The 12,469-nt window shown below is 35.8% G+C and overlaps 1 protein-coding gene across 1 annotated transcript in view; it reads left to right on the plus strand.

Moving 5' to 3' along the window:
• The window catches only part of LOC148945341 (dual 3',5'-cyclic-AMP and -GMP phosphodiesterase 11-like), a 256,119-nt gene that overhangs the window by 148,574 nt on the left and 95,076 nt on the right, over nt 1-12,469 (plus strand). Inside the window, exon 8 of the mRNA XM_089099013.1 lies at nt 11,976-12,113. Within this exon, the coding sequence (XP_088955139.1) occupies nt 11,976-12,113 (138 nt within the window). The remainder of the gene's footprint in view (nt 1-11,975; nt 12,114-12,469) is intronic.

Below are 12,469 nucleotides of genomic sequence, written 5' to 3' on the forward strand. Positions count from 1 at the left end.
TTTTATGTAACTCTAAGACATGTAAAAAAAATTGATAAAATACCATGTTAAAAAAATAAAAAAAACACAAAGAAAACAAAAAAATGGAGAGGGGGCCAAAAAGTTGAAGGGAGGGGGTTCAAAAAGTTGGAGGGAGGGGCCCCTTTGAGGTTGGGGATAGGGGGCCTTTGGAGATTGAGGTCCTTGGTGGTTAGGGTCATTGATGATTGTGTTCCTTGACGCTTCAACCTATAGTCATCTCACTAGTTGACTTCTAAGGATTTCTAAAGATTTTTCGGAATTTCTTTATTAAAATTTTTTCTTGGCATATACATCTCTATTAGTATTAACTTTTTAGTATACTACATTGTTAGAGCATATTTTATATTGACAACACTGTTCAAATGGTACTTGTGTATTATACAGAATACATCCAAGAATTAAAGCTAGGTCAATTCACAAGGTCATCTCGTCATCGTGAACCATTTCCATTGATTGATGCTAACGATGCTATTCCAAATTCATAATAAATTACCTATGAGTTAGCAACCCCTTTGGGGTTACCTTAACTTGTAAGCAGTTTAACTCTTTTCTACCACCTTCATTCAATCCAATTAAAAATATTATCTATCTCTGTTTCACCCCTATTATTCAATCACCAATTAAGATCATTCATTGCATAGCTATGCAAATGCTATACCTTTTTTCGCTAAATTGAGTTAGTTTACGCAAATGTTTATAACTTTCAAGTTGAAACAATTCTGATTGTAGCATCCCATTTCTCATTCTTTAATTACCAGTGACGCATTCCTAAGCAAACCAGTCTTGACTAAAGGCAATGGTCCAGAAAATGGGTTTTAGTGAAAGAGTTGTTCCACACGATTATATGACCTCCGGGCCAAAACTAGTATTTTTACAAAGAGACCACCTTTGAATACGCATTTTAACGATCTCCAGTTTTGGCTATTGAACCTAGAAAAACATGTCTGACAAGTCTTGTACCCTCTGTATCAATTGATCTAGTTCCAAATATAACATGCACGATTACTTTATAGGTCCATTATATAGAGGGTTTGGTCGCTTTATACCATATTGTCCTGTGGTGCCTATTGCCTTACTACTCACTTTACGATGGTGTTATCAAGAATAACTTGTTAAAACATGCATATATTAGCATTAGCTCTCAAATGAACACTAAAATTATTCTCTACGATGTTCCAATACCCTGATGGCGCCGAAAAAAAAGAGACACAGCAATGACACATAGATTAAAATATGATTTTGTTGAATTTTTAAAATTGGGTTCTAAAAACCTCTCGGGTAGGGTTTTTGACCATGGTGATTCTAATAGTGCACTTCCCATTTCAATCAACCACTATTTTTGATTGGTTTCAAGCTCCTTTTTGAATATCTGATAAATTTGTTATCGCAGTATAACTTTCTCTATTAAGACAAACTTAAATAATAACTACAGTTCTTGAATCAGCTTTGACCAATTTTTTTCACTAGACAGCCATTTTCAAGATGTCTTTTTACACTTTTGGTTAATGGGCCATGTTCACTCAACTAGGTTGCAGTTATTGGTGCAACTGTCATTCGCTCTTTATTTTTATTAATCAGAAAAAAAAGTATTTCTTACGGAAGCAAACAGCGAGGTCGAAATTTAAAACGAACAAAAAATATTGCTTTGCGGACTATGCAAGATATATCAACAAAACTAAATGAAATAGACTGACTCGTGATATTTCCCTATATTTGTAGAATTAAAATAAACTAGCACTTTACTGACAACATAAACTGGCAAAAAAAATCGGGAGATTCCCATCACTTTACTGACAACAAAAACTGTCATAAAAATACAGGATGTTCTGTTAGGAGCAGAAGAGTCCACTAGTAGTGTGTATGAAAGAAAAGACTAATTTTTGAGGCTGTCAATGGTCTTTCACCGGCCCTTCGTATTCTATTTAATTCTCTAAAAAATTCAAGCAAGCTCAGTTTTCAGTAAAGCGCTAGGTTTTAAAATTCTACAAATATAGGGAAATGCCATGAGTCGGTTTATTTCATTTAATTTTGCTGATTTATTTATCATAATCCGCAAAGCAATAATTTTTACTAAATAAAGTTAATATACAATAATTTAGATATACGCAGCAAACTTCGCGAAAATATCTTTATTGTACTGAGGTGATAAGACTAAAGAAGTCAAAATGATGTTTTGTTAAAAGATGGCATTAAGTATTGGTTTTACTGTCTACCTCCCATAAACTTTTTTTTTCTGACCAGCACATACATATTATTATTTTTTTTTTGCCATGTTTTACTTTGACTCTGAAGTGCCAATTCGGCCATACTGGGCTTGTGATAGTCCATTTTTTTAGAAATAAATTTTATCTTAAGCCTTCCCTCAAGATAGACGCAGCTTTACCATATCGATAAAAAGTCGAAGGGGTATATATATTGCCAGAATCTTTAAGAAGTTGCACAAAAAAAAAAAAAATTCTCGGAAATGAGAATAAATAAATAATTTTCTTTTATTTGGCAGTTTTTTTTTCAAAATGTGTTTTTAGTTTTCATTCAAAAAAAAGTCTTATTAATTTGAGTCCGAGGAGACCGAAAATGACATCAGAATTAGAAAATTCTATCGCTTAGTATCCCATTCCCACCCAAACAAGGTCAAAGGAGAATGAAAAATCAGAATCTCAATTTGTACAATATTTGGTGGATTGTAAAGTGGATCTATTAATTTAAGTCTAGGGAGATCGAAAATAGCATCAGAATTGAAAAATACCATCACTTAGTACCCTATTTCGATCCTAGGCGAGGTCAGGAGGGAGAAAATATCATTTGTGGTGTTATAATAATATAATACATAATTTAAAAAATATATAACTGAACGGTTGTTTTCTATTAATTCAATTCTGGGGAGACCAAAAATGGCATCGGAATCGGGAAATTCTATCGCTTAGTACTCCATTTCTACCCAAGAAAGGTCAGAGGGGGAGGGGATCAGGACCTTAATCTGTACAGTATTTGGTGGATTGAAATGTAGTTTCCAATTAATTCAAATCTACAGAGACCTAAAATGATATCAGAATTGAAAAATGTCATTACTTAGAACCCCATTTCCACCCTAGGCGAAGTCAGAAGGGGTAAAAATACCATTTGTGGTATTATTAAAACATTCTGTCACTTATTCTGGATTGACTAAGTGATGGAATTTATCGCATTTTCCGGGGAAGTATGAAGGGTTCTGAGAAAGGAAATTTTTGGATTGAATGAGGGGGATGAGCCTTGGGTGGAAAAATTATTGGGAAATGGGTGGGTTATTAGTATTATGAATCTGACGCGGTTTATTTGTGTGGACATAACCAATCCTGAGGGTGTTATGTGATGACTTTGTTTGTTTGTTTGTACTAGTGTTTTTGAATATTTTTCTGTGCTTTAATTTTTTTGATCAAACCTTAACTTGAATCCTTTAATTGTATTTGTACGTTGTTCTCATCTTTTTTTTCTTTTTTTGTGGCCATGACCCTGCGGTATTTTTGTGTCAAATATCCTATACTATACTTTATATTTTCCCTTTATATTTTTTCATACATATTTGAAAAAATATAAAGAGAAGTTTGTTTCCTATTAATTTAAGTCCAAAGGAGACCGGAAATGACATCAGAATCTGAAAAATCAGAATCTTAATTTGTGCAGCACTCGTTGGATCGAAAGGTCGTTTCCTACAATGACGTTTCCGAAAATGACATCAAAATTGAACAAAAAAAAAATCCATCACTGGGTAACCCATCCATCCTAGGTGAGGTTAGAAGGGGTAAACATACCATTTGCCGTATTATAATATATAATACGTAATTGAAAAAAATGAGGAAATTTGGGCACTAAGTGATGGGATCTTCCAATTCCGATGTCACTTTTGGTCTCCCCTGGCTTCTTCCAATTCCGATGTTACTTTTGGTCTCCCCGGGCTTGAATTAATAGAAAACGACCTTTCAATTATCTAATTTTTTTTAACTATGTTTTTTCAACAATTCTGATGTCATTTTCGGTCTCCCCGGACTTGAATTAATAGGGAAGCACTTTTCAATCCATAGAATATTGCACAAATTTATGTTTGAGATTTACCCCCTCCACCTCTTGTCACTGAAAAAGGTTTTTTGGTACTTGTGTAGAATCCGATAAGTACAAGAGAATTGTATTGCGAGAACAGATAGGGATTTTACCGGGTAATGCCTAGACGCTGTATAAACAAAGGGTCTCTCACTCCGGGAACTATATTTAAACTTTAGTTTTTTGGGGTTTAGGGGGAATAAAAGGTACCTAGGTTGGGTTAGGTCAGGTTAGGTTACGTATTTGATATATGCCACGCTTTACCCCCCCCCCCCCCTATTGTGCTAATATATTGCCCAATTTTGTTCATAAACTATTATATTTTCATCCTATTTTGCTTTATTTCATTAGCATTAGCGAAATTTCACTTCTCTTGTACTTACCGGATTCTACACAAGTACTGTTTTTTTTTTTTGTAGGCACGGCCGATTTCGGATATGTTATTAAGCAATTGTGTTTTAACGTTTCAATGTCAAGAACATTTCTGTCGCTCAAATGCCGAGGTTTGGCCTTTTTTTCATAGTTTTACTGGACTAAAATGAAAAAAGAAAGAATAGACACTTTTCAATAGACATCAGAGCTTCAAGCTCTTTTCCGGAATCCCCTAAAAATCGTTTTCTTAATTAACTTTTATTGTTAAAATACACATAAATAATAACAGCTGTTATTCCTGGAGTTTTTTATTAAGTTATTTTTTACAACACGTTTTTTTTTTTTAGTTTTACATACTAAGGAGATTGGAAGGGGGAGTATACAAGAGAGAGGATTGTAAACCTTCACTTAAGGGTATTAGACCGTAAAAATTTCGCAGTTCTGTATGAAGTTTCTGTAGCCTGGTGCTTCTGCTAGTCATCACGCGATTTATGTAACTTATTAAGGGGCTGGGAGTGGAATACACAAGAGAGGGCATTGTAAATCTCAGATTTAGGGCTTTCGCTATATGGCATGTGATCTTACCCTTTCATGCACGTAAATGCCAAAACTAGACTTTAAACGAGATTTTAAATAGCTCTCTGTCATGTTCTATTGCCCTGCTAGTGGGAAGAAAAAGAACAAAAAAGGGGACGTATCACTGCTTCCCTTGCAAAAAAGTGCTTTCTTTTCGTTGATGTTTGGAGACTGTAATTCTCTTATATAGGAGTTTTGACTATTGTGCTTCCCTTGGTATACTTTTAGTTTCGATCCGACGCCAAAGATTAATCGAAATAATAGTTGCTATTTCTGAATCAGCTTGAAATTACAAATTTTTTTTTATCACTGTATTGTTTTTTTTGGTCAAACGCGTTTTGAGAATTTACGGTTACTATGGGCCGTTGTTTGCTCTTTAATAGGTTGCAACTGTCTCTGCACCCATGAAGAAAACAATATTCTTCGAATTCAATTATTGTTCGGTTTTTGATTGATTGTGTTTTTTAATGGCTAATTGGGCGTGTTGCTAATACTGTTAATTAATAAAGTAAACAACACAGTGGTAGTCATAGTGGGAATAATCGTGATGGGAGAAGCTGGACAATGATTTGAAATTCTAAAGTGAAATACTAACCTCAGATTTATAATCTAAAAATCGGTAAACACAAGGAAATCAAACTGAATATCCCGGTATATCAAATTTAAGAACCAAACACTATTTACGGAGGAGACTGAGGTACGGTATTGCAAGGCCGTATCCAGGGGGGGGGGTTAAGGGGGTCTGAACCTCTCCCCCCCCCCGAAATGTTTGCTTGACTGGTAAAAACATAACAATAATGGATATAAACAAATTTTGTATGTGTTTTTGAGTTTTTTTGTGTACCCCCCCCCCGAAAAAAAAATCCTGGGTACGACCTTGTGGTAATGGTTAGCATGTTGCTTACTAATATGTTCACACCCTACCCTCAAATGTGAACAATTATGCATCAGTTCAAATGCATAAAATATTATATTTGCATCAACAATATGCGAAGTACGTACGCCTTTTCTTCTTTTTTCGTGGGAGAGTATTTAATGCAAGAGCATAAGGCACTGTGTTTCAAAGCAATTGCGTTGGATGCATACATGCCGAAAAAACGGTACCCTACGCACATATACCATATTTTCATAACACAGTAATAAAACCTAATTAATATTTATCTAAACTTGCTTATTTATGTTTACGACTGACTAATTTTCTGCTACAGATGTTCAATTCGGTTCATTTTTTAAAGAAGCTACGTGAGCTTGTTCCATATGGAATCCCCTTGAATTTTTAATTCCGACATTCTCAACGTTAAAGCTTCGATTCGAATTCTACCTGTGTTGCGGATACCGATTCTACTGGTCAGCCTTCATTTACATTTGTTTTATTTATTTTGTGGAGGGGGAGGGATTAAAACAAAGAATTTTCTTGGGGAGGGCAGCTGAATTCCCTACTCTGAGTCAGGTTTAAGCTGCAGACTCTTACCCTTGATTGGAAGGCAAACTTGAGCTTTCAGATTAGTACTTAATTTTTTATTTGCTGGGGTTAAAGTGATTGTGACTTAGAGGGAGAATGTTTTGCATAAATTTAACGATCATGTGTCTACTTTTGCCGACCGAAGTTATCTTATAGTGTCTTTGGTTTTACGGACCAGTCGTAAAGTTTAATAGGATGTACAATATTGGAAAATGATACTTGGCTGGAAAAGGTTTACTAAAAGAGACAAAAAAAGTGTCGTATTTTTCGTGAAATTACGAAAAGTAAGACATCAGTTCGCAATTTAATATCCCCCAGATGGTGATTTTTCACATAGCTAATTGTCTCCTATAAAATTCAAACGTGCTTTTTGACATAAAATGATAACTTGCGTTATTTATTACACTTTTAATATTGGCGTTTAAGAGTGGTTTGGTGGGTAGCTGTTTTTTATTACCTCTTCACTGTTTCAGGAGACAATTTTTATGGAAAAATTGCAATCTTTGATTGTTCTGCTGATAAACGGGTCTATTAAAATATTTTATGTGCAGGTCCTCCTTCCAGAAGGCTGTCATTTGGGACCTTTCAAGCGAAAACCCCAGAAATTAAGCTAAACTGGGTTAGGAATGAGAAAGCGGACTACTATATAAAATCAACAAAAACTAGCGCAAATAAATTGACCCTTGATATTTCTATATTTATATGATTATGTGGAACTAGCACTTTACTGAAAACACAAGCCCCACCAGAATATTGTTTTGGAACCATAGCCATGGAAAATAACAGTCTGATCTATAAGGCTGTCAATAGTCCTTCACCTTGCATGCTATCGATATCTTTTAGCATAGTTTGCATTGCCGTAAAATCTCAAGCAAAAAAAGAAACCCTATCATAGCAACCGAAAAATCATTAAACATAATGCAAAAATAACAGACTGAGAAATGAGATAAGTCATTAGTCTCACCAGCCGTAATACCGAAATAGCTACTACTAACAACTCACTGCAGCACGAAGCCGCCTGAGACCAACACAGCTACGCATGCTCATCCTCTATGTCAATCTATTCAAAGCCTCCCTCTTTCACCTTCCCAAGAAGTTCTAATTTTCCTTAAGTCTTTCTTATGACATCCTCCTCCTCCTATCCCACTCGGAACAACCTGCTTTTCGTACGAGCCCCTAGCCGGTTGCCTGACAAGGACGATCATTGGCAATATATCATCCTTCATCCGCAGAACGTATCCTAGCAATCTCAACCTTTTATTCAGTACAACCCTAGAAAGCTGGATTGAACCACGCTTTCTATACAGCTTACTGGTTGAGTTATGTTTAGTCAGTCGGGTACCCAAAACAATCCGTAGGTAGTTTCTATTGCAAACATCTAGAAAATCTTCCTCCATTTTTCGGTGTGCCCATGCTTCAGAACCAAACTCAACCACTGTCATCATGTAGCTTCCAATATTCTAATCTTAGTTTGCAGGCTTATCTATTCTACTTTCAACATCTTCACTGCACCCACCGTGTTTACTAATAATTAAATAAAAAAAACAAGTTTTTTAACTGAAAGTAAGGAGCGACATTAAAACTTAAAACGAACAGAAATTATTCCGTATATGAAAGGGCCTATCCCCTCCTCAACGCCTTGCTCTTTACGCTAAAGTTTGACTCTGTCTCACAACTTAAATTTTTAAAACAATAAAAACTTTAGCGTAAAGAGCGAGGCGTTGAGGAGGGGAAAGCCCCTTTCATATACGGAATAATTTCTGTTCGTTTTAAGTTCTAATGTCGCTCCTTACTTTCAGTTAAAAAAAACTTTATTTTTTATTTAATTTTTGAACTTTTTTGAATAAATGCAGATTTTGATCTTGGCTCACAGTACATGAATAATTAAAACAAAATTTTCATATTAATTTACTTTGATTTGGTTAAAAGGCTTTCTCGAAACTTGTTTCATTTTATTTACGAATGTTTTTATTTGTAATAAGTATACGTAACTTACGTAACGAACTTCTATATTCATATATTTTCAATACGTATATTAGGGGGTTCGCCCCCTAGTCAATACCTTGCTCTTTAAGTGAAAGTTCGAATTTTGTTCCAATTCTTTAAAAATGACCGCTTAATCACGAAGGCCGTTAGTTAGAATAAATAGCTCTTATGAAAGTACTAAAAAATTTCTGGCTTAAAGAGTGAGGTATTGACTAGGGGGTGAACCCAATCATATATGTAATATTTTCTGGTCGTTTAAAGTTTTGATGTTGCTGCTGTTGCAGTTGAAAAACTTGTTTTTTTATATGTAATTTCTGATCTTTTTTTAAATAATGCTAGGAAGTCTGCCGTCCCCTTCATAGCAATGTCCCTTCCCCCATGAAAACTTCCTTCATGGAAAGATCCTCCTACATACCCCCCGACTCCAGGCACGTCCGTAGGAATTTGTTTCGGGGGGGGGCAAATCCTTCAAACCCATTATTCTGTGAGAAAAATCAGAAAATTATGGGAAAATGAAAAAATCATGAGATTTCGGGGGGGCCCCGGCCTGGAGGCCCCCCTCCCTGCGTACTTCCCTGCCCGAACCCCCCTCCCCCTCACTACCAGGAAAAATCTCCCCTGAAAACGTCTGTACTGTATACTTCCCAATAACCAATACTATATGTTAACATTGGGTAAAGTTCATAACTTTCAGCCCTCCTCCCGGGAATTTCGGGGGATTAAGTCATCCTAAAAGACATACTTATAATATTTTCGAACATGCTGAACAAAATGGCTATCTACAAATTTTGATCAGGTGACTTTGGGAAAACATGAGCGTGGGAGGGGGCCTAGTTGCCCTCCATTTTTTTTTTGGTCACTTAAAAAGGGCACTAGAACTTTTAATTTCCATTCCAATGAGCCCTCCCACGATATTCTAGGACCACTGGGTCGATACAATCACCCCTAGGAAAAAAAAAATAATAAACACGCACCCGTCATCTTTCTTCTGGCAAAAAAATGCAAAATTCCACATTTTTGTAGATAGGAGCTTGAAACCTCTACAGTAGGGTTCTCTGATGCGCGGAATATGATGGTGTGATTTTCATTAAGGTTCTATAACTTTTAGGGGGTTTTTCTCTCTTTTTTCGGAAATCAGCAAAATTTTCTCAGGCGCTTAATTTGTAACCGGTAGGATTGAACATGATGAAACTTATATTTTTGGAATCAGCATTAACATCAAATTCTGTTGATGTATTAAGTTGCATCATAATACCGTTTTCTAGAGTTTCGGTAACCATTGAGCCGGGTTCCAATAACCAATACTATATGTTAACATTGGGTAAAGTTCATAACTTTCAGCCCTCCTCCTGGGGGCACCAAGGGATTAAGTCATCCTAAAAGACATAGTTATAATATTTTCGACCATGCTGAACAAAATGGCTCTCAAAATTTTGATCGGGTGACTGGGAAAAAAATGAGCGTGGGAGGGGGCCTAGTTGCCCTCCATTTTTTTTGTCACTTAAAAAGGGCACTAGAACTTTTAATTTCCGTTCCAATGAGCCCTCCCACGATATTCTAGGACCACTGGGTCGATACGATCACCCCTGGGAAAAAGAAAAAAAAACAACAAAAAAACAAATAAACACGCATCCGTGATCTTTCTTTTGGCAAAAAATGGAAAATTCCACATTTTTGTAGATAGGAGCTTGAAAACTCTATAGTAGGGTTCTCTGATACACTGAATATGATGGTGTGATTTTCATTAAGGTTCTATAACTTTTAGGGGGTCGTTCACCCTTTTTTCGAAAATCAGTAAAATTTTCTCAGGTGCGTACCTTTTGATGGGTAAGATTAAACTTGATGAAACTTTATATATTTGAAATCAGAATTAAAATTTGATTCTTTTGATGTATCTATTGGTATCAAAATTCCGTTTTTTAGAGTTTCGGTTACCATTGAGCCGGGTCACTCCGTACTTACAGTTCGTTACCACGAACTGTTTGATACTACATAGGTAAGTAAAGCTGTCGACTTGATCGATCTTTTTGTTACCTAACGTCACTTCTTCATCTTCACTTATTCCTAGCCTTAGCAATCTAGTCTTCTTAACATTAATTTTCTAACCTATACTAAAACCTCTCACAGTTCATTCATTTTGCTCACACTTTCTTCTAGGATGCTTAAATCATCAATAGACACAAATAGAGACAACACACACACACAGACGACACAAGTCCAGGAAATTTTTTCTTCCCCATTTGATTCCATGTATTCCCATTGCCTTTCCTGTGCTCCTTAAGACAAAGTCCATCAAAATGATCCATATAAGTGGGTATAGATCACAGCCGTGCTTAATTCCTGGATTAATACGAAACCAGCTACTAACATCATTTTCTACCTTAACCGCAGCAGTGTTGTTCTCGCACATTCACTTTAATGTATTTGTTTGGTATACCATGCAAGGAAAGGACCTTCGCTAAAGCTCTTCTATCAGCTGAGTCAAATGCTTGTTCATAATCAATAAAACTGAGGACTGTAGGTGTTTTATGACTCAGACACTTCTAATGCCCTAAGAATGAAAATTTGGTGACACATCCTGTACCCTTCCTAAAACCGCACTGTCCTTCTCTTAAAACTTTGTCTAAAAAGTCTAAAAAGTCATTTCTAAGTCTAAAAAGTGTCATCGTACTAAGTAATATGCTACCTGCAGAAACCAGGCTAATAGCTCTTTAATTACCCCACTCACTCTTATCACCCTTCTTATACAAGGGTTTAATCAGGGTATTCCTAAAATTGCTATATACTTTCCTTTTTTTAAATCAAATTCACTGGTTTCGATATATATCTCAAATTTCTCTAAATATTTTTTACAAGGTCATTTTTTCGGGCATGAGCTGCCTCACTTGTTTTAAGTAGACATGATATTTTTAATAACCTCTAGGTGTCTAATGCTGAGTTGTCACTGGCCCGCTAGTGACATGAAAATTATAAACCCCTTGTTTATTGGCTAACACTCGTCCAAAGTAATTTTCAACTTTACAAAAGGTTTTTGATTGAAATTTGAATTCTCATGTTTGAAGAGGTTTCAACAATTAATTATTTTACATTTTAACCTAAAAGGTACATGATGAATAACGCCAAAAACGAATTAAAACTTCGTATCGCATTTCTTCTCGATAAGTGTTTTGGTTTAAGAATAAAATGAGATAGGCATTATATGTCCAAAAGTATGGCCCTCTCCCTGAGAATATCGTACCTTGCGTGAATGCGTTTAGTTTCAGGAAGTTTTTCCATTATCCTGAACAACAAAAAAAATATATAAAGAAAGTTCAGAGGCGAGGGTTTCAGTCTGCAACAGCAATATAAACGGATATTCAAGAATCAATAAAAGCATGAAAAATAGATCAATGATTTAGTAATGGTGAAGGGGGGGGGGGGACTAGATTCAGTTATATGATTTTTGATAGATTAATTTTTGTTTAACTAAACCTTTTTTTTTCAGGTGATAAACAAATATGGTGATTCTACTTTTAATTCACATGACAGTCAAGTTTTCTCGAGTTATCTCCAATTCTGTGGCATTGGTCTTAGGAATGCCCAGTTATATGAAAGAAGTCAGCTTGAAGTTAAAAGAAATCAGGTATGAAGCAGCTATGATTCTTGCTTTGTTACTGCTAATTGTTAGCTATTTCAGTTCTTAGGCACGAGTGTGCGTAATGTTAGCAATATGTTCACATTTTGTGTTGGAGCATGTCAGTTTTTCAGGAGAAGGAGAAAAATGGCGAGCCCACACGACAGACTAGAACTCTTCAGAGACTATAAGGTTTCACGGCATTAGGAACGACCAGCAACCTTATGCTTACTCTGGGTTACCGTGGTGGTAACTCAAAAAGATATGGAGCTTTTCTTCTTGCATCACCTATGACACTCAAACCCTGTAGGTGGCGTTTCCCGTCCCCTGTATGACTGACCGAATTCAACCTCAGGAGTAGTGCA

Source organism: Artemia sp. Qi Xiang Cuo, chromosome 13, assembly GCF_049724085.1.
Source record: "Artemia sp. Qi Xiang Cuo chromosome 13, ASM4972408v1, whole genome shotgun sequence".
NCBI lineage: Eukaryota > Metazoa > Arthropoda > Branchiopoda > Anostraca > Artemiidae > Artemia > Artemia sp. Qi Xiang Cuo.